At 62.5% G+C, this 26,155-nt stretch overlaps 1 protein-coding gene across 7 annotated transcripts in view; it reads left to right on the top strand.

Annotated features, from left to right (window-relative positions):
• KAZN (kazrin, periplakin interacting protein) overlaps positions 1-26,155 on the top strand; it is a 994,352-nt gene that overhangs the window by 888,680 nt on the left and 79,517 nt on the right. For all 7 annotated transcript variants that reach the window (XR_007914879.3, XM_051834341.3, XM_089299272.1 and 4 more), the window contains one exon: positions 8,823-9,014. Coding sequence is in view for 6 of the 7 variants with exons in the window: in XM_051834341.3 (XP_051690301.1) it covers positions 8,823-9,014 (192 nt within the window). In the remaining variant the exon portion in view is untranslated. The remainder of the gene's footprint in view (positions 1-8,822; positions 9,015-26,155) is intronic.

Genomic DNA, 26,155 nt, shown 5'->3' with positions numbered 1-26,155 from the left:
GTCCTGAGACAGCAGCAAATGCCCACACGCTGTCCATGTCCCAGGCAGCAGCGGACTCACTGCCCCTGCGGGATGGGACGTGCGGGGTCAGCTGGGCTCAAGTCGCCCCCTTCTCCCTGTGGCATTGTTAACCTATGGGGAGTGGGGGTGGGGCAGGCTGTACACACTGAGACCCGTCTAACCCGGAACTGCGTGTCAAGACTGGCAGTCCGTGACAGCCAAGGCTGTGGGTTCCCGAGCTTCCTTGGGACCTCAGTGTGTCGGGCTGGGAAATGGGAGAAGTGCCTGTTCTTTGCCCTGGTCCTCACCTGGAGCTGGCCTGGGAGAAGCTGCTGTCCGCCAGGCGGAACAGGCAGCCCCGTCCTCTGGGTGTGAATCCTGGTCCTGGGTGGAGGAGGAAGCAGGCACGGGGTGTCACGCTGCTGACTCAGGCTAGGCGCGGGGTTAAAAGGTCACGCCGGTGCCCCCGGTTTTGGATGCGCGTTGTACCGACTGCGTGGAGGGTTGTGTCTGGAGTCAGTGGCTGTGGCTGATGTGCCCCTGCCTTTGTTTTGATGGTTTGTTTTTTTTCCTGGAGGGCGGAGCGGAGGGAGAAGGGGTGGAGGTAGTGCGGGCCCTCTCCTCTCCGGTTACCTCCCTTTAGGAACCTGGCCTTGGTTACTTCCCTTTAGGAACCTGGCCTTGAGGAGGGAGGGAGAGGGTTGTTGCCAGAGCCGAGGCGAGGCGACCTGGCTGTTCTTAGCAGAAGCCCAGGACGCCCAAGTTCAAAGAAAGGTGCAGGTTCAACGCTGGGCTGACTGGTCAGCCGCTCCGTCCTGGTGTTTGGTTCAGGAAATGAGCGTCGGGCCGGGAGCTTACTTGGAGGGACACAAGCTTTGCGCCAGCCAGACTTCTGAGTCAGGTTCTGACTGTACCACCTGCAGCAGCTCTGTGACCTTGAACGAGGGATGCCCCCCGCCCCAGCCTCCATCACCGCCTCTGCAAAGTGGGCGGAGCACGGGCCAGCACGCTCCTGTGGGGCTCTCGCGGGAGCTGGAGCCCTCAGCCACCCTGGTTAGTGCCTGAACCCCCCCTCCCCCAGTGGGAGAAGAGGGGAGAGGCTGGTTGGGGCAGGAGCAGCTCAGACGTGGCCGGGAGCCGCTGTGGGGAGGCGGGCACTGGACGCCGCGGCAGGTGCGCCCTGCTTCTGTGGGAGGGGAGGCTCTCGTCTGGTTCTGCTCATCTGGAGTCTGCGAGCAGGGTGGCCCAGTGGTGCAGGGCACCCGGGAGACGGTCCCGACAGCTCTTAGCAGGACTCTTCCACCTGCAAGGGACAGAAAAGGGGACTCAAACCAGCTTAGACACAGAAGGGAATGTGTGGGCTCGTGGGAGAGAGAAAGGCCAGGGTCAGGTCCCAGCTTCAGGTGCGATGCCGGCCAGGACTCAGATATCACCTGCATCCTGCGTTTGTCCCGATGGTGCTCCCCTCATGGTGCCAAGGAGGCTGCAGCAGCTCCAGGCTCTGTCGTCACAGCTCAAGACTGTCAGTAAAGTGAGCACCTGGTTGGGCTGACTTGGAGAGTAGGACATTCAGTGCTTTGATTGGCACGTTGAAGTCACATGTCTGTCCTTGAACCACAGGTGCTGATGGTGAGGGCTGCCCGGAGGGAGGGAGCACCGATGTCAATCAGACAGAACGGACCACTCCATCCCATGAGCAACCTGGGAAAGACCAGGCGGGAGGGGCGGCACCCAGTGGACTCTCATCATGACGGCCATGCTGTGACCTCCTCATTCCTGGGGGAGGAGGTGCCGGGGCGCCCCTGTCGCCCCACCAGCCTTGCCACACTCGCCACAGCTCCTGCTTCTGCCCTCCAGCTGGCCAGCTCTCCTCCTGCCCAGGCGGGCACTCAGGAGGCCCCGGGGGGCGGGGCTGTGGGGCTGAGCCCCTGCTGCTGCCCATCAGGGACCCGGCCCAAGCCTCCCCCAGGCCCAGGCGGGCCTTGGCCCCCAGCACCCATCCTCGCCTCACGTAGGCCTGATGTTGGGGCCCCGTGTGCTGCGGGTTTGCCATCCTCGGCTTCCCGGGGCCCTCCGCTCTGGGGCTGTGACGCCCCCTGCCAGGGCGGGTCCCGTCTCCACTGCTGGTGCCCGCACCGGCCCGTGCTTGGTGAGGGGTGCGGGAGGTAGAAGGTGGAGGAAGGGGATCAACCTGGCAGCCTGGGGCCCCGTGACCTGGGAGGCTCTGGCTGTTGGGTCTGTTTGGGGAGCGGCTTCCACGGTGCCCACAGGAGGGGAATTATGTGAAATGCGAGGGAAAGCCAAGTCCGCCCTGTGGCTCCCACGCCCCTGTAGTAGGCACTGGAAATCAGTGCCCCCGCCCCCGAGAGGGCTTTGTTCTTCCAGAGGGGACTGGGGACTGCTGTGTCACCTCCTGTCACCCCCAGGGCTGGGACAGGCCAGAGAACAGGGCATCTGCAGCCAGTGTAGCCCCAGCCGCTGCCCGCTGCTGCCGGGCCGTCCTCCTGGGCCGGTCTCCATGGCAGGGGCTGGGGCTCAGGACGGGGGCGGAGCCGTGCAAGGCAGGAGCCAGCAGGGAGCCTCGACTGGGCCCCAGGGGTGGCCGGGGGCTGGTGCCCTGGAGGCTGCACTCCCCACGGCGCTGTCTCTGCACACAGGCGGCGGCGAGCTAGCGCATCCATCGGGAGGGGCCTTGCTGAGTTGGGGCTTGAAGGAGCTGGGGCTGCAGCAGAGGGGCTCCCGCTGCCCCTCCTGGGGCCCCGCTGGGAGGTGGGGCCAGGGCGCAGGTCGTGGTGACGGCCCCGGGAAGCTGGGCGGGCTCTGCCCCCGGCTGGCGCTCTGGGAGAGCAGGCGCGTAGGTCTGCCTCGGGGTGCATCTGGCGATGTGGCTGCTGTCCCCACTGGACGAGGGGCGTGGCTCGGTGACTGCAGGCGCCGGCCTGGCGTGGGGGGCTCTGCTGCAACCCTCCCTGAGGCCGTGCCCAGGTCCCCCTCCTCCCGGGGTGCCCGGCATCCACTCCTCAGAGCTCCAGGGTCATGGCCAGGAGGAGCCGCGTCTGACCCCCCGTGGAGCCCTCCGTTTCCGCTGAGACGTTTGCTTTGTTTAATGTTCACCGCAAGCCTGGGAGCCCGGCCTCGGCCCCGCCTGCAGACGGGCGAGCAGCGGGCACTCGTCCACGGGGCCAACAGCTGGGAAATGGAGCAGCTGCCCTGGCTGGCCACTTCCAAACCTGCCTGACCTGTGTGTGCAGGTGCGGGGGGCCGGCGGCCGATCAGGGTCCCAGCCGCGCGGAACCGCCAGGCCGACTCCACGGCCACGCCTTTCCCTGGGACCCAGCTCCTCCTAGGGGGAGGGGGCGTGTCTCCCGCCGCTGCCATCCCCCCCTCCCCCCGCCCCAGCCTGGCTAGGACCTGGGCTGTGCTGGGACAGGCGACCTGTATGTCACCCAGGACCTTGGTGACAGGGGGCCGCGTGCCCTGTGACGTGCTGTCGCCTGGTGACGCTGGAGCCAGGCCACCTGGGTTCATGCTCTGGCCCCGCCCTTCGCTCTCTGTGACCTTGGCCAAGCCACTTCATTCCTCTCTGCCTCGGCGTCCTCATCCGTGCAGTGGGGGTGAGAATGATGGCGTCCACTTCGTGGGGTGATCCTGAAGACATGAAGAACGTGTGTGTGCAGCCTACAGTGTGTGCCCCCGGAGTGTTAGCAAGGGCGCCATTGCTGCATTATAACCTGATGGTAGCATCACTGTTGGTTGCATCATGACGCATGATTGTCATCTGATCACTCTCTGGGCCTCGGCTGAGGGAGGCCAGACTTCTACACCCAGACCAAGAGCCTTCGGAGCCTAAGTGGTTGCTTCTTTGTGACAAGGCGTCTGCCACCGCTCCAGCCACTGAGTCCTCTCTCCAGACAAGAAGATGGGGAGAGGGCCAAGCCCTTTTGTCTGAAAGGACAGGTCTCTTCAGGGACTTTTTTGTGCCTCACTGGGCAGGACTAAGTCATGTGGGCAACCCTAGAGGCCGGGAGGCTGGAAAGTCACGCTCTGAGAGAGTGGAACTGGGTGTTCTTGCAAACAATAAGCAGTGGCCTGCAGAAAGGCGGGGCCTGCCCAGCCGACGTCGCCCTCCCATGTGCACCCTTCCTCGGGTGGGTGCGCAGCTGCCCCTCGCCCTCGGTGAGGAAGCAGCGGGGGGCCTCTGGGGGCCCCACAGCCAGTCGCACAGCGGCCCCAGGGCAGCACCGGAGGTAACTGGCAGCTCCCCTGGGGCGGGAGAGCCGCGTCTCCCGGGCAACGCTCACCTCCGGCTCCCGGAGACCTCGGCCGCCTGGCGTGGGTGGGAAGGTACACAGCTGAGCTCTGCCGCTTTGTCCTTGGCCAGGGGCCAGGCCTGTGCCTCCAGGAGCAGCCTCCCTCCTCGGCAGCTCCCCCGCCTTTGGCCGTGGCCTCCAAGGCCGCGCTGCGGCAGGTGCATCCGAATCCCAACCCTCCTCTGTCTCACGTCGCCGTGGGGACCCACAGGGACCGGGAGCACCCTGTGCGCACCTGGCCGCCGGCCGTCCCTGCGGGTCCTCGCACCCTCACCCCCAGCCACGGGTGTGCATTTGAAATCTGGCTGGTGCGACGGACGACTGAGTTCGTCTTATTTCATTTTAATTGACTGGCACTCAGTGACTGCTGTCCTGAGCAGGGCAGCTGTAGGCTGGGGCGCTGGGCCTCTCTGTCCCTTGTGGAGGAAAGACACATTCGTCCCGAGTCGTCAAGAGTGGGTGCCTCCAAGGACACTAGCCTGAAGGCCCAGAGAGGGGCAGCGGCTCGCCCGAGGTCACACAGCAAGGCAGAAGCTCAGGGCTTCCTGGTCCTGCCGACTGCGTGGTGGTTGGCCTGCTGGGCATCCACGTGGTCGTTGCTGCTCATTGTGGTTTATGCTCCTTGCCCCCATTTCACAGGTGAGGCGGCTGAGGCCCAGGGAGCAAACGCGCCTGCCTTGGGTCTTGGCGCGTCCTCGGGCTTCCTGTGACTGCAGAGCCGGGATTCTGTCTGCTCCTGGAAGGGCCTGGGCCCGGTGATCAGGGCTCCCCCCCTCCCCAGCGGGGCCGGTGCGGCGCGGAAGCTTAGGGAAGGCCCTCTCTCTCCGTGGAAGCGTCTTTCTGGCCCGGCCTCCTAGGATTTGGCTCCCGCAGGTGCCGCACCTGGCGCCCTGCCCTCACGGCTCCCGTGTTTTGCTCAGATCCCTGCTGTGGGGGAGGGGTACACGCCCTGGGTGTCAGGTACACCTGTTGGGAAGGTGAGTGCGGGAAAAAGCCTGCCTTTGCCACTGTTGGCCAGGGAGGGCCTGTGGCAGAAGCCCCGCCTTCCTCTCTGCCCACCTCCAAGTTCAAGGCAAGAAGACTGAGCCCCCCCCCCCCCCGGCCACCTCAGGATTGCCTCGTTCCAGAATCCTGTGGGATGGGAGTGGTTTAGGGAATAAATTCCAATTTCAGACCAATCCACCAGGAATGAGTCAGTTTTCAGTGTGTCTCCCATGCCACGTTCAGGACACACTCATCCCTTAAGTGACCGCTGTCTATCAGACGTTCAAGTTTAACTCCGCATCGGGGAAAACAGTGGAAGATGCCCCAGTCCTTGGGCCCCTACACCCGCGTGGGAGACCTGGAGGAAGCTCCTGGCTCCTGGCTTCGGATCGGCACAGCTCCAACTGTTGCGGCCAATTGGGGAGTGAACCAGCCGATGGAAGACTCTCTCTCCCTCTCTCTCTCTCTCTCTCTCTCTCTCTCTGCCTCTCCTTTTCTCTGTGTGTAACTCTGACTTTCAAATAAAGATTTTATTTATTTATTTGAGAGCTAGAGTTGCAGACAGTGAGAGGGAGAGACAGAGAGGTCTTCCGTCCGCTGGTTCACTCCCCAGATGGCTGCAGTGGCCGGAGCTGGGGGCAGGACAAAGCCAGGAGCTCCATTCAGATCCGACACGGGTGCAGGGCCCGAGGACCTGGACCATCTTCCACTGCTTTCCCAGGCCGCAGCAGAGAGCTGGATCGGAAGAGGAGCAGCCAGGACTCGAACCAGCACTCACGGGGGATGCCGGTGGTGCAGGTGGAGGCTTGGCCCAGTGTGCCACAGCTCTGGCCGGGCTGAGGCCTTTTAGAATCAGGCCTCTCCAGCTCACTCCTGCTCCGAGCACTGCCCATGTGCTGGTGGCTCGGGGCCAGCTTCGCAGCCCCCTGACCTCACGCTGCCCTCCCGTGCTCCCCGCGGCAGCCCCTCCGTGGGCAGCCCGCCCCGTGCACCTCCCCTCTGCAGGTTCTTAAGGCCAAAGCAGCTCCCTTCTCCCCCGCGGGAGCCCCTGCACGGGCTGGGGCGGGGACGGCCCGCCGTGTTTGTCTGGAATGAGGGCGAGGTGGGGAGCCCCTGGAGCTCATCTGCTTTGACGTGTGGCTCAGGGGGCCTGGCTGTGGCTGAGCCCCCCCTGCCCCTGCGTCCAGCAGTGGAGAGCTGCCCTGCACACGCCCTGCCTCCCAGGCTCAGGGCTTGGGGGTCTTTCCGATAGGTGGCGCAGAGGGGTCTGGGTTTCACCGAGACGGGGGCGAGGCCTGTCTGCGGCACTGCCCCAGAAGTCCCCACGCCTGGAGTGGCAGCTGGCAGGGGACTGGCGCCCGCCAGCGTGTGCTGGGTGGACCGAGCCACTCGCAGGTGTCCCCGAGCACGTGAGGCCGGGTGGTGCGTGCGACGGTGCAGGTGCAGGACAGAGGCCCAGGCGCTGCTCTCCGGGAGCCTGCTGTGCCGGAAGGGGCTGGGCTCGGGCTGCCTGACTGCTGGCACAGCTGGCTGGGAGGGTGCCCGCCTCTCCTCGGGCTGAGGCCGTCGGGCAGCAAGGGCCGTGCGAGGAAGGGCGGGAGCTGCCCCGCAGGCAGTGGCGCTGCACAGGCCCTGATGGGATGGAGTCTGGTGCCTCAGGGAACTGAAAGGGGTCGGGGCCCAGAGGAGGTGTCCGATGGGCCCAGCAGTCAGCAGGTGCCCTGGGCGGGGTTGGGGCCTGGACTGGGGCATCAGAAGAGGAGGTGGCAGGTGGACAAGGGCGCGGGCCAGAACCCTCACTTCTGTTCCTCCAGGCCCCCAGTGGGTGAGTGGTGCCCCAACCCCCTGGACCTGGCCTTGCCTGGCTCAGCCTCAAGGCCAGAGGGTCCCCCAGGGGGCCCTAGGGAGGACGAGCGGGTGCCGACGCTGGGGGGTGAGGTGCTGGAAGTGGTCCCGGCCGCCTTGCCGGTGTGCAGAGGAGGGCGCCCTCCTGGATGGCCTTGGGGCCCCGCCACCGCATGGCGTCACGCCCCATTTCCAGCCCGGGGGTCTGAGGCTTGGCTGGGGAGGGACTTGCGCGCTGTCACTTGCCTGGCCTGAGACCGGCAGCCCCAGTGCCGTGCCAGCCACGCCCCTTCTGGGACCTGCCAGGACTGTATCCCCAGGCTCCCGGGAGGATGCGCTACCCTCAGCCGCAGGGAGCCTGGCTGCTGTCACCACACATGTCCAGTGTGGCCAGAGCTGCCCCTGCCTTCCCCGTCCCCCACCCTGGTGCCCTTGGTAGATTAGACGGCGGGCCAGTGGGCAGGGAGAGGGAGCCGCTGGGGGCCCAGCCTGAGTCGGGGAGCTGGTGGCAGGCGCCGCCGTGGGCGTGGGGACCCGGCCCTCGTGGTCCTCTGCTGTGGCGAGTGGCTGAATGCACAGAACCAAGGATTGAGTGAGACAGAGGGAGGAGGGGCCGGGGGCACAGGGCCAAGTGGGCTACGCTTGCTCCCCGCTGCCGCATTTCCCATACAGTGGGGAGCACTGTGCAGGCAGGTGGGGCGTCCGGAGGAGGAGCTGAGCGGGTGTTCCGGGCAGAGGCACCGCTGGGGCCCCGCCGCTGGAGAGTGCGTGGCGTGGCAAAACCAGGGTGCAGGGTGGGCCGGGGAGGGAAGTGGGTGTGGGCAGAGGCCAGAGCCTGGACCTGCCCGGGTGTGTGTTCCAGGAGGTCTTCGGGTGGTCTCTGAGCCACGGGGGGTGGGGTCTGCTCTCCTAGGAGCGGGCAGGGGGGAGGTGTAGACAGCACCCCTCCTCCTGCTCGCAGGCTGCCCAGGCCGCCCTCCCCTCGGGCGCTGTGTTTGTGGTTGTCCCGGGAGCAGCGGCCTCTGGGCGTGACAGGCCCAAGATACCTCCTGAGCGGGGACTTCCCCAAGGCACTCCATGTTTGCCTGGCCTCCATCCCGGAGGGGGCAGGGGCAGGTCTGAGTGCTGCCCGCGGCGTCGCTGCTGTCACCTCCCTCGGGCTCCGCTCTCTGGGACGGTCAGGCGTGGACGCCCGGCCTCGGAGCTTGCGGCCTGTGTGCTGTGAGCTGTGGGTTCAAGTTCTGCCTCTGCTGTCAACTGACTTTCTGGCCCGCTGGAGTTCACTTCTCCGAACCTCCCCATCCTAATCCGTAAAACGGGCCTGTGAGGGTCCGAGTCCCGGAGGGTCCTGGGGCGTTACCTGAGCTCACGCCTGTCAAGCTTAACTCAGCTGGCTGCTGGGTTGTGGTGGGAATCCGGACTCCTCGGCCTGCCGGCCATCAGGTGGACACTGTCCGTACAGTGACATCGGCAGGGAGGCCCTGAGAGTGTGGTGCGCGGGGGAGGGGGGGCCCTCGTGCAGTGTACCTGGGCGGGGCTCTTCGGAAGAACTTGGCAGTGGCTGGAGTTGGGGGCGGGGGTCTTTCCATGCACGTGGCCAGGGAAGGCTCTGAAGGCGAGCCTGGAAGTGGGTGAGCGGCAGCCAGCGCCCCCGCCCTCTGACCGTGTGCCTCTCTCCCGCAGGGCTGCTGCGAGAAGAAGTGTCCCGGCTCCAGGAGGAAGTCCACCTTCTCCGGCAGATGAAGGACATGCTGGCCAAGGACCTGGAGGAGTCCCAGGGCGGCAGGGCCTCCGAAGTCCTCTCGGCCACTGAGCTCAGGGTCCAGCTGGCCCAGAAGGAGCAGGAGCTGGCCAGAGCCAAAGAAGCCTTGCAGGGTGAGTGATGAATCAGCAGGCTGAGTACTGAGTCAGCAGGCTGCGTGATGAGTCAGCAGGCTGAGTACTGAGTCAGCAGGCTGAGTACTGAGTCAGCAAGATGTGTGATAAGTCAGCGGGCTGAGTGATGAGTCAGCAGGCTGCGTGATGAGTCAGCAGGCTGAATACTGAGTCAGCAAGATGTGTGATGAGTCAGCAGGCTGAGTGATGAGTCAGCAAGATGGGTGATGAGTCAGCAGGCTGAGTACTGAGTCAGCAGGCTGCGTGATGAGTCAGCAAGATATGTGATAAGTCAGCAGGCTGAGTGATGAGTCAGCAGGCTGCGTGATGAGTCAGCAGGCTGAGTACTGAGTTAGCAAGATGTATGATGAGTCAGCAGGCTGAGTGATGAGTCAGCAAGTCAGGTGATGAGTCAGCAGGCTGAGTACTGAGTCAGCAGGCTGTGTGATGAGTCAGCAGGATGAGTACTGAGTCAGCAGGCTGTGTGATGAGTCAGCAGGCTAAGTACTGAGTCAGCAGGCTGCAGGATGAGTCAGCACCGGCCTTCCGCCCAGGGCTCCGCTTGGCAGTGGTGATTTGGTGGGGGTCTGTAGATGGACTTGGATCTCCCGGCACCTGCTCCAGCCGAGGCGGCCGTGTCCCCTGGGTGCAGCTCTCCTTCCACATGACTGCTGTGAGTCATCCATGGCGGTGTGAACAGCAGGTGGGCATCGGTGCTGCGCCGGCAGCTGGGCCCTCTGTCTCCTGGCACTCCCGGGCTGCGTCTGTGGGGCAGTGTGATGCGCCGGTGTCTCTACTCGTGACTCCTTGGTTCCATGTCACTCTCACTCACCACGGTGCCTGGCACAGGGCAGCCCCCTCCCCCCAGGAAGTCCCGCATCCAGTGCCCGGAGGCAAGAGTTGGAAATAACACGGTGTAGGTGCCCGCGTGGTCCCTTGGTGAGACAGACCGTGGCTCCGTGGCCACTCTGGCCAAGAACTGCCAGAGGCAGGAGGAAGCCTGAGGGCCACGTGCTCAGCCTGGCTCGCCTACACTCAGCTTTGATTCTCTTGGGGAAAAAGGCACGAAACCTCGCACACTGCTTTCGCCCTGCCGATTCCTAGAGCGACGAGTGATTCCTTCTGAGTGACGTCCTGAAGCCTAGCGGGTTCGTTAGTTGGGCAGATCCAAGCTGCTGTCCCCGAGGGGCCCCAAACAGCGTGGCTGGGGAGCCTGTGTCTGCCCCGCCCCGCTCCCGGTGAGCGGTTCCACAGCGCCAGGCCTCTCCCCTCCTCTGCGTCCATGAGAGCCGGGGACAGAGCCACCCCCTCGGCCCCGAGAGTTCTCGTGGCACCGGCTCCACCACCTGGCCACGCCTGGCTGCAGGGGGCTGGACACTGTCTTGGCTCTGACAGGGAGGATCCAGGAGATCCAGAGATCCGCTGTGTGGGGGCAGGGTGCCCTGACCAGAGGGGCCCAGCCAGTGCGCCCCGGGAAGCCGGGCAGTGGTCGCGGTGGGTGCGCCGAGACCCAGGGCGCTAGTAGCCTTTCTCAGAGTTCTCTGCAGCCACGGGTGGGCGCCCAGAGGCGGGTGGCAGCCCTGTCCTGTTGGGGGTGGTGTTTCCAGTGGCCTCGATGAGACCAGGCTCTGGGCGTGGGCAGTGGTGCGCGCTGGGGCCGAGCCTGGGGAGTCTTGCCTGGCACACCTGCTTTTTCTTTGTGCAGCCGTCCGGGGGTCTAGATAGACGTGGCTGAGCCACGCTCACTCCGGCGTCGTCCAGAGACCCTGCCCCTTCTCGGGAGTCTCCTGGGAGAAGGGCGGGGCCTGGGTCTCACTGAGCTTCGCTGGCTCTGGGCCATGTCGAGCCTGGCACAGGAAGCAGCTGCCTTCCCTTACATGTGTGCCAGGGACGAGAGAAGCCAGCCTTCCAGGTCCTCGGCCAGACAAAAAACTGACCCATGTTTGCCCCGCTGTCCCCGTCAAGAGGAGCACGCTGTCCCTGTGCTCTCGGGCACGGAGGAAAAGGCAGGGGAACGTGAAGGCTCCTTTGCCCCCTGTTCTTTGGACACAGCAGCCTTGCCTCTCCAGACCTCAGTTTGCTCATCTGAGTCATGGGACAGTAGTGCAGATGCCATGGGAGCTTGTGAGAAGGAGATGAGGTAGCCAAGGAGAGGGCGCAGGTCCTGCTGTTCTGCGTCTTTCTCCCTGGTACCCCCGAGGCTCAGGGCCACACGTAGCTGAAGCGGCAGCACCTGCCCCACTCTGTCCTCATCCCGTGCCTTTTCCTGAACTCAGCGTTTCATTCATAAATTAGGCCCAGTAAGAGGCTAACGGCAATAACCCATCATAAAAATAGAACGATGACAACCATATGCTATTGTAGAAGTTATTTAGAATTTATGAGTTGTCTGTTTCTGGAATTTCCCATTCGATATCTGTGCACTGCAGTTGGCCATAAATAACAGGAACCGCGGAAAGCGGACCGTGGGCGGGAGGGAACCGCTCGACTGTGCGGGAATCCTTCTGAGTCTGGGCTGTGAGTTCCTGTCTGTCACCAAAGCCCGCCCTCCCCCCCCCCAAAAGACAAGAGATGCCTCTCATGGGGCTGCCCTTACGGAGGAGAGTAACTAAGGCGCCAAGGACCAGGCTGTGCCCAGGGGGAGCTTGGCTGAGCACCCGCCCCGGGCCAGCGCTTCCCCACCCCCACCCCCGCGCCCTGGTCCTGCTCGGAGCCATGGGCCCTGTCACTGATGGGGACCCTGCCTGAGGTTCAGGGCCGGCAGGCAGCTCGGCTCCGGCACAGCGCCGGGCAGCAGACACAGACTTTCCTGCTCCACCAGACGGCTCAGCTTCCCTCCGGTGTGGTCACCGGGGACGGAGTCGGGCTGGCCGTGAGAGATCGGACGCTGTCTCAGCCCGGTCACTCGTGGGATGGTGGGCTGTGACGTCAGGGCTGGGCTGGCCCAGGTCTGCCACATCCCTGCTGTGTGGCCTTTGACAGACTCCTTGGCTGCTCCGAACCACAGTTCCTTTGCACGTGGCCCCCTGGCTTCCTCCTGCCTCGGGCAATTCTTGGCCAGACTTCTTTTTCCTGTAATTAGGGTTCATGATGGCAGCTGCTGCGTGGGGTTGTTGTGAGGGTTAAATGAGATGTGGCCCCTGCCTAGGAGCCCAGGCACGGGTGTTTGGTGATCCTCAGACAGGAGGGGCTCTGCACACATTCTCAGATCTGCTTGGGGGCGTTGGTCGCCTGATCCCGTTAGGGGTGGCTCAGGCCCCCGGAGCCCCACCAAAGGCTTCTAGCACATTCCAGTGGGCGACAGGATGAGCCAGTCAGACAGACCCCAAAATCCCACGTGGGGAGCTCGGAGCCTGGTCGGTAGCTTTCTGGGGCCTGCAGATCCTCGCCGGCCGCCTCCGTTTCGCGTTTCCCCGAGAAGTGCTCATGAAAACCAGCTTCTCTCCTCTTTAATCTCTTAACAGCGTGTCGAGTGTGCCCGCAACAGTAAATACTCTTCGGGAACATAATTTTAACGACCGCCTAATGTTGTAGCATGTGGAGGTGCCGTGATTTTTAGCCACTTTCCTGGTGTTGGACATTTCGCCCTGTTCTGCTGCCGTCCAGGCCGTGGCTGCACCCCATCCAGCGAGCCTGTCTCGGACTTCTTCCGGCCGCGGGGCCACTTTGCGCTCTTACAAAATTGAGGACCCCAGCGAGCGTCCGCCTCTGTGGTTTAATCTGTCTGTATTCACCACGTTAGAGATCAGAACGGGGAGAAAGGCCTGAGTCTTCCACAGTGTACTTACAGCAGCGGCAGCACCCCAGGCTGACGGAAGGAGGCTTAGTTCTCTGTGGACAGTGACTGCTTTCCCAGGGGAGAGCGCGCGTGGCCGCCGTGGCCGCGCAGCTGGAAAGAGGAGCAGCCTGGTCGCTGCCCAGTCACACCCTTGGGGATGTTCTTTGATATCAAATTAAAACTCACTATGCGGAAGTTTGGTTTTGTTAATTGATTAATTAATGGTTAGAGCGAGAGCGAGCGAGCACTCCCGTCCACTGGTTCCCTCTCCAAATGCCTGCACCAGCCAGGGCTGGGCCGGGCCAAATCCAAGAGCCCGGGACTGCATCCGGGTCTCCTCGAGGGGGGGCAGGGACCCAGTCGCTTGAGCTGGAATCGTGAATGAGCTCAGTTGGATCGACCGAGCGCTCCAGTGGTGGGATTCGGGCATCCCAACCCGCAGGCTACGCCCCAGGCCGGAAGCAGAGTAGCCGGGACATGAACCAGCACTCGCCTATAGGATGCCGGCCTTGCAAGGGGTGGCTTAACCTGCTGCGCCACGGTGCTGGCCCCAAGGGCGTTTCTGAGTAACACTGCCCTTCCGTTGTTTCCTTTCCCCGTGCGTGTGTGGCGGACAGAACCTAGTGGCAAGCGCACGGCTCGCAGCCCCTGGTGCGATTTCTGCAAAGACACCAGCATTTTGTCCGCCATTGCTTTCGTACCGACGTCGACCACTGCCGCGGTCTAAAAGGCAAAGAAATAGCATCACGGTCTTGTGTGAAGCCAGTTTTCCTCGGGGCCCCTTGGGTGGTACCGGGGGTGGCCGCGGCGGCCGCCAGCCCTTTGGTGTGCACCCCCACCCTACCCCCCCGCAGAGCTTCAACTCCACTCACCCGCCCCATGGCCCCCGGGGAGGCCTCAGTCTCCCGTGGGAGAGAAGCGGGAAAGCGTACAGCCCTTCGGGGATGCTGGTGGACAGAAAGTGTCCACGCAGGGGCAGAACCCGACGCCGCCAGGAGAGCAGCACATTGGGGCTGGGAAGGCATGCCTGGTGTCCAGGCTTTGCCGTAGGGGACAGCGGGAGGTGACTGTGGTGACCCTTCAGGGCCACAGCCTCGAGCTCAGCAGCTAGAGGTTCAAGGCAGGAGTGGACGGCCTGAGCAGTGAGCGTCCCAGGTGGGCCCTGTGTCCCCCCAGGGCAGGAGTAGTGAGCGTCCCAGGCAGGCCCTGTGTCCCCCCAGGGCAGGAGTAGTGAGCGTCCCAGGCGGGCCCTGTGTCCCCCAGGGTAGAGTGCTCCAGGCAGGCCGTCAGCTTAGACACTGATGGTTGCTTTGCTGGGAGCATTGAGTCCTCTCTCTCAGCTGCTGGGAAATGCAGTGCGTCGTGGTCCACGGTCTGCACCCTGCTGTGCAGTGGAACCCCAAGACTTGGCTCTGAGGGACTCTGGGGGTAGTCACAGCAGCAGAGAGGACTCGGTCAGAGCCCCCGAGACCGGGGTTTGTGGGTTTGGTCCCAGCGTTCTCTCGGCCACGTGGGCCAGGGGCCTTCTCCAGCCCCCTCCCGCCCTGTCCACTCTCTGTCCGCAGCCGAGTGGCCACACGCCAGCCCCAGGGAACGCCAGCACCCTCGGGGGCAGCCCAGGTGCGAGCCGAGGCGGTGGCCATGAGCCTGGCTGTCTGTTACTCCCAGCTCCCTGCCCAGCTGGGCTCAGAGAGACCCCCGCGCTCCCGGTGGTGCCGCAGCCTCTGTAACGGGGCAGGCTGTGGCGCCCGCCTTTCATGCCGGGCTCAGGACATGACCTTGAAACCACAGCACAGAAAGGAAACCCAGGAGGGCCTTGGGAGGCAGGTTACGGTCAGAGGTGGCCTCTGCGGTGACAGCCAAGCGTGGCTGAGCACTGACCCAAGGAGACCACGTGTGTCGGGGTGGGCCAGGCTCGGCCCGGCAGTTCTTCCATCTCACCTGGTATCGGCGGGAACCCCTCCCTGCTATTCCCTGAGGTGATCCAAGGTGGCTTCACCCTGTATCTGGTACCTTGATGATATGATGGGCTCGGTGGGACCAACAGCCACGAGCCCACCTGAGGCCCTGCAGTGTGGAGTGGTGGTGGTCTGACCTGGAGCCCAGAGCTCCCACGGAGAGAGTGCCAAGGTCAAGCAGGTGATGGCACGTCACTTCCGGTTTATAGACGCTCTTAAAAAGGCGCATAGCTGTCCGGGAGACAGTCTCGCCCCACAAGCCACATCACGTGCATACTGGCCTTTGCAGGTCCCAAAGCGGCTCCAGGCCGGGTGGACAAAGCCCCCTGGGTCAGGCTGGACATTCCAGAGCCTGCAGATTGATGTCCTGTCAAGAGGACCCAGCACCCAGGACGCCCGGGCTTGCATTCCAGGGACGAGGGAGACCAGTGAGGCCGGCCCTGGCTATGCTGTGGCCTGGGCTCCAGCCCAGTTTTTTAAACAGCTCTGCCCGCATGGACTGGCCAGATGCTGCCAGGAGCCCGGCTAGCCGCACAGGCCCCGGTGCCTGGAGGCACGAGAGGCGTTTTTAGGCACTGAGTTAAAAACTTGGCCTGATTTAGAGTGCGCCTTCTAATTCAGCCTGGGGCTGGGAACTGCGGCTGAGTATGGGCTGGGGCTGAAATGCATTGACTCCTCAAGTCTGGTATTTTAAAAATAATATTTATAATTAATGCATGGGTCGTGAATCGGGTTTTTATATATTTGTGGAATATTTTATAGCCCGGGCATGCACGGACTATAAATCCCAAACATTTTCCCAGCAGCCCTGTGACTTATTCCCACTTTTCAGATGAGAACATTGAGGCCCAGGTACTGACCGACAGAGCGGAAGGTAGAATTTGGTTTTTTTAAGTTTTATTTATCTGAGAGAGAGTGTCCTTCTGCTGGTTGGCATCACCAGGCGTCCACGATAGTCAGGGCTGGGCTAGGCCAGTGCCGGGAGCCAGGATCAAGCCAGGTGTCCCATGTGGGTGGCAGGGACCAAAGAACTTGCGATGTCACTGCTGCCTCCCAGAGTGTGCATTAACAGGAAGCTACAGGCAGCGCCAGGTGTGCAGCCAGGCACTCTGCCATGGGACCCGGGGGGCCCAGCGCCTGTCCTGGGGAGGTGGGATTTAAGCCAGGAAGCTGTACCTGGCTCAGGGACCTGCCTGGTGAGCCGGCATAGTCCGTAGCCGCGACGGGTGAGAGTGGTTAGCAGTTGTCCACGTGGTGACTCACTCGTGCCGTGACTCTTGGGGGTGGGCGTGGCTTGTGGGCAGATGCTGTGGACACAGTGGAACGGGCAGTCGGCAGTCTGGAGCCCACAGCTGAGGGCACCTCCAGCCTCCGCAGGTCTCATGGGAGCACTAGGCTCCATGTTCCTGGGAGCACCTATTGCGGTGGTCTGGCCACGTGGTTGCACAACTCAAAACGCCAGGGAGAAGATGCCCCGGTGGGGAGACCCTCGCCCCCTCGCCCCTCTCGCCCCCTTGCCCCCTCGCCCCTCTCGCCCACCCTCCGAGGAAGCCGGGCAGCTGCTGAATGCTGCCAGCTCGCCAGAGACGTGGAAGGAGGCACGACTGCCTCTCACCGGGGCTCAGAGAGGACTGGGACCCGGCCATCCTCCGCCCTCTGGCCCTCTGTCCGCTGACCTTCCAGCCCCAGCACCCTGACAGGCTGCTCGTCCAGGAGCTCTGGACCGGGAAAGTCCAGAACCAGGTGGGCCCTGCGGCAGTGCACATTGCGAAAGCAAAGCATCTCCGGCAACCTAGGGCTGTGGTGCACGTGTGCGAGCCCAACAGCCCAGCGCCAGGGAGGCCAGCAGGTGCATATCTTGGTCGGTTCAGCTCCTTAGGGCTCAGCTGGATGCCACGGGTGGTGGTGACTCCTCTTCCCACCAGGCGCCCACACCGCCTGGCACTCAGCAATGGGGCTCCCGGGGCAGGGGCTGCCCCCTGTTCAGTGAAGCCGAGTGTGCCTGGTGGCCAGATCTCAAGGGGTCTGCCTCTGGCCGCCCAGCAGCCAGCCAGGTCGGGGCAAGAGGCCTGGACAGAGGTGAGGGCTCGCAGGGTTCTGTGGCAGACGCGGGGTCCCTGGGCCCTGTGGGACCTGTGGACACTGCCTGTGAAGGGTTTTGATGTTTATGCACAGCTTTTTTTTTTTTTACTTTTTTTTTTTTTTTTTTTTTTTGACAGGTAGAGTGGATAGTGAGAGAGAGACAGAGAGAAAGGTCTTCCTTTTGCTGTTCGTTCACCCTCCAATGGCCGCCACGGCTGGCGCGCTGCGGCCGGCGCACCACACTGATCCGAAGGCAGGAGCCAGATACTTATCCTGGTCTCCCATGGGGTGCAGGGCCCAAGCACTTGGGCCATCCTCCACTGCACTCCCTGGCCACAGCAGAGAGCTGGCCTGGAAGAGGGGCAACTGGGACAGAATCCGGCACCCCGACTGGGACTAGAACCCGGTGTGCCGGCGCCACAAGGCAGAGGATTAGCCTAGTGAGCCGCGGCGCCGGCCTAAGCTTTTTTCATAATGCACATTCCCCTGAACTCTTTGAAGACCTCGTGTAGCTCCTAACTACCCACCGCAACCGTGCTGTTGATGCTTTGGCTAAGCTTAGAGTCTCCGCAGGATTTGTTGTTGAAACTCAGAGAGTTTTGCAAGGGAGCAGACCAAGAGGAGCCACCTGGGACTGTCCAGAGAGACGCATCTCTCACCTTGCCAGCACTCGGTGCGTGAGGGGGCGACGGGGTCAGGCCGGTGTTTTGGGTCGGGACGGCGTGGAGGCTGGATGTTCGTGATGTGTGCAGGCCACCTGTCCCCCTGAACAGGAGGAGCACCTGACGCCTGTGCCCAGACACGCACCCTCTGCTCTGCTTGGGCTCATCGGCCTGCTCCGAGCCCATCCACCCGCCCAGCGTTGTAATTTACAAGGCAAGCAGGACATGATCTTGATCATGACAGAGAGGAGGAGAGGCACGGGCTGTCTCGGAAGCCATCCCGAGCTGTGATAGACAGGAGGGCGTGGAAGTGGAGCCGGAAGCTGTTCAATCCTGGAGCTCACCTTCGGCTGTCTCGGGAGGAGCGATGCTTTCGGACGGTGACTCCGGAGGAAGATGCGGGAAGCAGGAGAGGGAGGGGGTGGCTGGAGGAGACTCCTGCGTTCTAGCCTGCGTGTCTTCCATGGAAACCTCAGCAAGCGAGGGGGCGTATCCAGGCAACCACCTCCACTCATCCCAGCCCCCGGGTCTGCAGTGGGCACCGTGGTTATGGGGTCAGGTTCCCCAAGGGAGCAGTGCAGGGGGCCCCCAAGATACTGGGATAGAACACGGCCTGGAGCTGGAGGCCTGGCCCTCTGGGGCACGTGATAGCCCCAGCCCAGCTGGGAGCCACAATGCTCCAGGGGAGGGGGGGGTATCTGCTTTTTCTGTCTCTTTTCCTGAAACAGAATTGAACTTTTTAAACATTTATTTATTTATTTGAAAGAGTTAGAGGAGGAGAGACACAGAGAGAGATCTTCATTCATTGGTTCATTCTCCAAATGGCTTCAATGGCCAGGGCTGGGCCAGGCTGAAGCCAGGAGCTTCTTCCCGGTCTCCCATGTGGGTGCAGGGGCCCAAGCACTTGGGCCATCTGCTGCTGCTTTCCCAGGTGCATCAGCAGGGAGCTGGATCGGAGGTGGAGCAGCCAGGGTTCAATTTGGTGCCCAAGTGGGATGCAGGTGCTGTGGGTAGAGGCTCTACCCGCTACACCTCCACACCGGCCCTCGTTGTGGATTTTAAGTGGAATCTTGATGACCTGACAGCCCAGTTCTGTACATGAAAGACCTTAGATCATAGAGCACAGGCCAACCTGGTGTTGCAGATGCCTGGTTTCAGATATTAATGGAGCGCCCACCACCCTGTCTGGAGTCTGTGCGAATTAGAAGAGGGCTCTCCCCTGTAGACGGACATGGAGAAGGCGCCCTCTTCCCACTGAGCGCAGACCCCCCTGGCCCTGAGCCTGCTGAGACAGTGGCAGCTGCACGGGACCCCATTTCTGCAGGTTGCAGCTCCGTCGCAAGGTTTGCCAGGAGAGCAGACAGGTGCCTGCTCCCCCAGCTGGCTGCAGCCCGCATAGCGTGACACACACCAAATCCACCTGCATTTCAGCTCTCGCCCGGCTCACCCTCAGGGCCCATTTGGCTGATGCACAGGCTGTGCAGCTGTCCATAGCAGCCCTGGATGTGAAGCACGGCGTCTGGTGTGACTGGGCAGGTGGAGCAATCGTCTCTTGATCTCATCTTAAGAATTTAAGGATGAGCTGGCGCCGCAGCTCACTAGGCTAATCCTGCGCCTTGCAGCACCGGCGCACCAGGTTCTAGTCCCGGTTGGGGCGCCGGATTCTGTCCCGGTTGCCCCTCTTCCAGGCCAGCTCTCTGCTGTGGCCCGGGAGTGCAGTGGAGGATGGCCCAAGTGCTTGGGCCCTGCACCCCATGGGAGACCAGGAGAAGCACCTGGCTCCTGGCTTCGGATCAGCGCGATGCACCGGCCGTAGTGCGCCGGCCGCGGCAGCCATTGGAGGGTGAACCAACGGCAAAAGGAAGACCTTTTTCTCTGTCTCTCTCTCTCACTGTCCACTCTGCCTGTCAAAAAAAAAAAAAAAGAATTTCAGGATGAAAAAGTTGCAGCAGTGTCTTTCCGTTAGCAGCAGTGTTCTTGTCTTCACGCAAGAAGGAATTCAGACGTGAGACAGAGCAGTGGTAAACAAGGTAGCAAGGTTTAATGGCGAGTCATCCGTCAGAACAGATGGGCACCTCTCCAGACAGAATCGGAGAGAGCGCCCAGGCGCTCAGACCGGGGAAATCAAGGCTCCGTGGTTTAATGGAGAGAATGCACCTGGCAGGCCAGGCGGGCGGCTCAGGAGGGAGCCAAGAGCTGAGCGTGCAGTCTGTACTCAGACTGGGCTTAGGAGGGAGAGGGGTCCAGGCACCATCTCTCCTCCCCTCCTCCTCCTCCTCCAGGACAAAAGGTTCGCTGAGCGTGAATTAGGTGCAGTTCCTCCCCAGGTTACTGCTCAATGCTGTCAGACTGGGGAGCCCACCTGGCCGGGCAGAGGCGCCTCCCCTAGGGTGCTGCCTTGGAGAAGGGATGGAGAGGTTTCACTGCCCGGTGTTACCAGGCCAGGCAACCCATTTGGTGCTGAGGAAAGAGGATTTCCTTGAGGGGGGAGGGCTGAGGCCACCTGGAAAGTCACGGGGTCTGGGCCGGACTCTGCAGTGTCAATCCTGGGCTGCTTCTGCAGGCGCTTTGATTTTCTTAGTTTGTGACTTCCCACCTCACATTTCCACCGAGTTCTGCAGCATGCCCCACCCCCATGCGGGGCGTGCCAGCTGCAGGGTCCTTTCTCACTTGGAAATTGTAAGAGGGGAAGCAAGCCCCTGTGAGAAGGAGCTTCGCCTGGCCAGCCTGCTGCCCCTGTGTGTACGAAGTCAGCATGCACTCGGCACCTGCTGCGCGCACAGGCTCTGCACTCGCTCCACACGGCAGGTCTGGAGGTGGCTCCTGTTACCACCCCCACTCAGCCGAGACTCAGGGCTGGAGGAACTCACACCAGACAGCAGTGGCGAGCGGGGGAGCCCCAGGGTCAGCGCCCCAGCCCATCCTGACCCACGTTCCCACACTCCTAACCATCACGCCATGGAGACCGACACCTGGAGTTCCTCCGGGCCCTTAAATACTTGAGCTGGGAGGGTTGGGCAGGGACTCCCCACGCATCCACTCGGAGTCAGCGCTGTGACTCCCCTCTGGGGGCAGCCAGACACTGGTACCCAGCGATGTCAGGGCACTGTCACATCTTCCCACGGCCTGAATCTCTGAGGATGCCTCTCTGTGGCCCAAGAGCCCGATGTGGGAAGTGCAGGTGCCGACCCAGACAGCAGAGGTCCCTGTTGGTTACGGCAGCCCCTCCCCTGCCCATACCCCTGGCCTCTGACTCAGAGCCAAAGGCCAGACATGGCTTTTTGCCTGCTGAAGACAGCGGGGAGCTGGTGTATCCCAGAAAGGAGAAGGGCATGGATCTGAGGTCCCAGGGATGCTGACAGCACTTTCCCCCGGGGCTGGATCAAGTTGGGTGGGTGGGCAGTGAGGCCGTGCCCCCCACCCCGGCTGGGAGGCTCAGCACCCTCAAGATGAGCCCCACACCGACCTCGGGGACGTGGGCACAGCAGATTAGAGGTTGTTGAAGCTGCAAATTAAGCCAGCTCTGATACCGTCGCTCACCTGGCAGGTTGGCAGAATTCCAAAAGCATGCACCTGCCCGGCTCACGGGCGAGTGCCGCAGAGGGGGAACACGCTCACTCTCGGTGGGTGGGCCTGCGTCGTGGTGGGACCCCGGCGGGGCCAAGTCCAGTTACACCAGCAAGATCACGTGGGCATTCACCCTGGACTGCGCAGTCCTACTTCAGGGATCGCCTGGAGGACAACACCTCACAAACACGAAGCGAGCTGCTGTGTTCTCTGCGTGTTGTAGACACATCCTGAGGTCTAGCAGAGCAGGAAGCAGGTCTGGCAGTTTATCCAGCACGCCGTGGCCAGCGCCCTGGGAGTCATCAGTCTGGAATTCTCTTGTTGTTAGAGTAGAACCAGGGAGGAAACGGACGCTGTCAGGTGCCAGGGTGCTCGCCGACCGTGTAGAATGGGGGCACGTGTGGGACTGGAGATGGGGGCATTAGGGTGCCCCTTGGAGGGTACCTCTACGCCGAGGTCCCTCCGAATCCACAGGGCTTTGGATCCAGGACCCCTGCAGCTACCCAGATCTGGGGATGTTCAAGTCCCTTCTGGGAAAAGGCATGGTATTTGCATATAATCTGCATACGTCCTCCTCTTAAATCATCTCTAGGTTATACGCAGGTAATACGACGTAAACACTGTGGAAGTAGTTGTCACCCCTCTTGTTTAGGGAATAACGGCACATACTTTTTTTCCAGATAGGTTTGGTCCCTGTTTGGTTGAGTTGGAGGCTGCAGAACCCACAGACGAGGAGCAGCAACTGCACGTATGGTTGCCAAGTGCTAACGATGGAAAATGCTAGAAGCAGTGACATCCCCCTCCCCCCAGTAGAATGCACATACCTGGGGCCTGCACTGCTGCGTTTCTCGAGGCTGTGCCCCATGAAGGGGACCAGGGCTCCCTGGACAAGTTGGGGAGCCAGGTGTGGGGCAGTGGGAAGTTGCCCAGTGGGGCTAAAACACCTTGACCTTGCAGGAGGCAAAGATGGTTTCAAAGACAGACAGGACATAAAGACCTCGGCACCGGCGGCGTGAGGCTCCTGCTGGCCAAGATGGGACAGTTGAGCACCCAGCAGAACCACGGGAGAAGCAGATGAGTAACAGCTGGGAAGAGATGAGACGCTGTTCGTAGGTGTGGAAGGACGGATGCGCAGGCGGCCTGGCGCCGTGGGCCTCCGGGTACTCCACTCGCGTGCGGGTTAGTTGGCTTGATCAAGGCGGGAGCTGGCCTGGGCTCCTCAAACGCTCCCACGCCCTGAGAGGCCCGGGAGATGAGGGGATGGAGGGAGAGCAAGAAGCCGGGACGTGGAGACCACTACGGAGACAATCATCACTGTGACGTCAGCAGTGGCCATGGAGAACCCGGTGACTCGGGGCCACCTGGGGCCCGGGTCTGACTTCGCTTTTGCAAAGCTTCACCCGCAGGCGCCCTGCAGCGGCCAGGCGCGGGGAGCAGACATGGGTCCTCGTTTGCCAATAGGACCCTCGTGCCCATGATCGTCCTTCTCTGTGTGATTATTTTCATGTAAAAGCAGTAAATCCCTGGCAGTGCTGAGCCGCTGCTGTTCTTGGCTGGTGCGTTCCACGCCATCCGCTGGTCTGTGCGGTGCCGGCCCATGCCGAGGCTGCCACAGGGGTGTGAGAGCCTCCTGTGGCTGGTGTGGGGCTCCCGCAGGAGCCCCATCCATCCTGGAGTGCGACTCAGGACCTCGGCAACCTGTGTCGCTTTCGGAAAACAGAGCTCAACTCAGAATCTGAGTGAAGGGGTTGGTTGGGGGCGGAGGGCTCTGGTGACCCGGCTGGCCGCCTTCCCAGGGGTCGCTCCGGGCCCTCGGATTAATGAGTAGGTCTCCAATGAGCAGTGAGTGGCGGCAGCTGTTTCTCTCCATGCGGTTTAATCAGATTCACAGTAGCAGGTCCTCGGTCGGGTGTCAGGAATACAGACAGTCACGCATTCCAGAAATAGCCGTTGACCCCTGCCGCAGACCCGGCCAGGGCCGGGGGGGTCAGATCGTGGCGAGAAGAGCAGGCTCAGCAGCCTCCTCCCAGCCCAGGCAAGATTGTAAATCTGTCACCAGGCAAGGAAGGGAGGCCACAGAGGACCCACGTGGGAGTGGGAGGTGTGGAGGAGAGGATGACGGGGCCGTGTCACACATGGCAGCCATCAGAGGTGTCTCCAGGACAGGACAGGACTCTGAACCCAAGACTGACGGGGAGGAGCCTGCCAAGGGCGGGTGACACAGGGTCAGGGGTAGCGCATGTAGCTGGCAGCAAAGGATGGGGAGGGACTCGGAGGCCAGAGGAGGGGCGGTGCCTCGTGGGGCCCTGAGATCCATGGCAGGGCAGGGCTGTATGTGTGTAGGTTTTATGCTGCGCGTTAGGTCGGGCACAGGGAAGCGACTCCATGACATCTGCAGTGGAGTCGGGGTGGAAGAGGGGAGGCTGTCAAGCAGTCCTGCAGGGCAGGTGGCAGAGAACCAGAGAGCGCACCGGACTTGCTGGCCGGTTAGATGGAAAGAGGAGAGGGGACAGACAGCATGCAGGAGTCGAACCTGCATGGGGCCGGTGGGGCAGGCTGCAGCCTGACGGTCCCAGGGAGCCATGGTGCGCTTTAGGCAGGGAGGGTTGGGACTTTGGGAAGATGGCCCGGGGTATAGTGTGGAAACAGGGAAACCCACCCTGAGCTGGAAGGCCTGGGCTGGAGGAGGGAGGTGAGGAAGGCAGGTGGGGACGCTGTCCCGAAAGAGGAAGAAGGGGCTGCAAGCAGGGCCTGTTCCCCCGCGCCTCTGGCCTCGGCCCCCACCTCGGCCCCAGCTGCTCCATCCCAGCCATCTCAACCTCCACCTCCCCGCGTCCCCAGGGCCCGCAGAGTGCTCCCCTCCCCCGCAGGCAGCCGGCCAGGGCAGAGGTGGAGTCCCCTCGGGATCTCTATTTTCCTTCCCCGCCCTGCTGCTCAGCCTGAGCAAGACCCCCACTGACAGAAGGGAGGAGGGCTCCCGCCCAGCCCGCCGGAGGGAGTTGTAATTAAAGGCAGGGCGGCTGTTCTTAGGGTAAGAACAGGCTGCTCTCAGAATTGCGTTCTGGCTGCGCCTTCTGCATGCCAGAAACCCAGGAATGCGGGCTCCGTTCCGTAGGCAGGACGTGGTGCCCGCGGGTCCCTGGGCCCGTCCAGCCCATCTCTGTTCTTACGCTGGGGTGGGGGCTCTCACCCAGCTGATAGCCGAGTTCCCAAGGGTCGCCCTTGGCCTGGTCAGATGCGCAGCTCAGCAGTGGGGGCAGGGGGGTTGGGCCAGGCCACAGGGCAAACGGAAGGGCACCAGGGACAGACTTGGTGGCAGCTCCCAGCCTTCAGGGGCCTCCCAGGCCTGGCAGATCTGGGTGTGCTTGTCTTGCGGCCTGCAAGACCACCTGTCTCTGCCTGGGCTCCTTGTTCGGGGGGGTCCTGTGCTGGTAGTTGGGGTTCACCTTCCTTTAGCAGGGGTTCACAGAGGCCCGTCTACAGGCGCTGGGGCGATCACGCTTCCATGTGGCACCTGCAGCAGCGAGCGATTCTGAGACAACCAGCCCACAGGTGCGCGGGTTAGCGTTTCTTGGAGAGTCGGAGTATTTGTCTCGGGACTTGACCAAACGGACTGTCGCTGGTCTGTGTCATCACTTGCCCTTCTCTGGTCACTGACGGAAGCAGTAGCTTGTAGAGGTGGACACCCCGGGCTCTGAGTCCAGATCCTCACCCTAGTTCATCATGTCCACGGGAGCCTGGGCCAGTCCCTCGGCCCCTCTGAGACTCAGTTTGTCTGCAAAGTGGGGATAGAATTGGAAGCTGCCTGGTGAGAGGGCTGTGAAGAGCCACTAAGATCGTGCTTAGACGGGGTGGGGAGTATGCACCCCCACCTTGTCCTCTCCCCCGGAAGGTGTGAGAATTGTGGGTGGATGGGACCCGCTGCAGAGGGGCCTTGGCACTGGAGCCAGAGGAGGCAGGAATGAATGTGGCTGGAGGTCAGCGTGCTGCCCCTCACCTGATGGCACAGCCCAGGGGCTGGGTGCTGCCCCCTGCTGTGCAGGTGGAACTCCTGCAGCCAGAAACACTCTGCTCACAGCCAGGCCACTGTCAATCCAGACACGGCCTGTGCATTCTGAAGTCCATGCGTGACCCCCAAGAGCAGGCCAAGCCCGGCTGACCACCTGGGTTTTTTGTAGAATAAGACCGTCCTGGAGCCAAGTGACGCCCATCGGTGTGCACGCCCAGGGACTCCCCGCAGTTTATGAGAAAACGGGACTGAACACTAAGTGTGTTCTGGTACCTCCCAAGTATGCTCGCATACGCGGGGCTGCCAGGAAAGAAGTACGCGTAGATTTCAAAAACGTTTTGCGTTAAAACGAACTCGCCTTTGGTTCTATTCTGCATGAGCGTTTCGAAGCGCGCTGGTGTTTCTAAGGTTGCAGAAACCACGTGGCCCCTGAATGTCGACCACCCAGGTCTGTGTCCTCCAGGAACCAGGTCCCCTGCAGGGGTTGCGCGGGCCATCCTCTGTGCCCGGAGAACCCGGAGTCCCAGCCTCCCCCGCTGTGAGCGCTGAGCCTGCCCGTGCCGCCAGCGCAGAGGAATGCTGCAGACACAACAGGTGTAGCCTCTGTCGCCCAGTGAGGATCTGGGGTCCACATCGGAAGCCACCCTTGGAGGCCCGAAAGCCAGCGGCCATTCCCCCAGTGCGGTTGGGCTGGGCTTGTGGGTTTGTGTCTTTGGACTTAACAAGAGCAGGTCTGGGGTGGGTGCTGCTTCGTGCATTTGAGACACCTGTGTCCCGCATCGGAGTCCCTGGGTGTTCATCCCTGACTCCGCTCTTGGCTGCAGTGTCCTGCTAACGCAGACCCCAGGAGGCAGCGGGTGATGGCTAAAGCAGTCGGGTCCCTGTCACCCATGTGGGAGACCCAGAGTGAGTTCCTGGCTCCAGGCCTGGCCCAGCCACTGTCGTTGCAGGCGTAGGTGGGGATGGGGGTTGCGGGGGAAGGGAAAGCAAAGTGTCTTGGAACAGCCCAGGGACCTACCTCGGGGCAAGGCTTGAAGGGTGGGGTGGGAGGGGAGTGGGGGCTAACAGTCGGTCCAGGCAGGGGG

Source organism: Oryctolagus cuniculus, chromosome 7 (assembly GCF_051225735.1).
Source record: "Oryctolagus cuniculus isolate XC-2025 breed Fujian yellow rabbit chromosome 7, ASM5122573v1, whole genome shotgun sequence".
NCBI classification, from domain to species: Eukaryota; Metazoa; Chordata; class Mammalia; order Lagomorpha; family Leporidae; genus Oryctolagus; species Oryctolagus cuniculus.
Note: the sequence above shows the minus strand (reverse complement) of the source record. Positions and strands in the feature narration are given on the sequence as shown.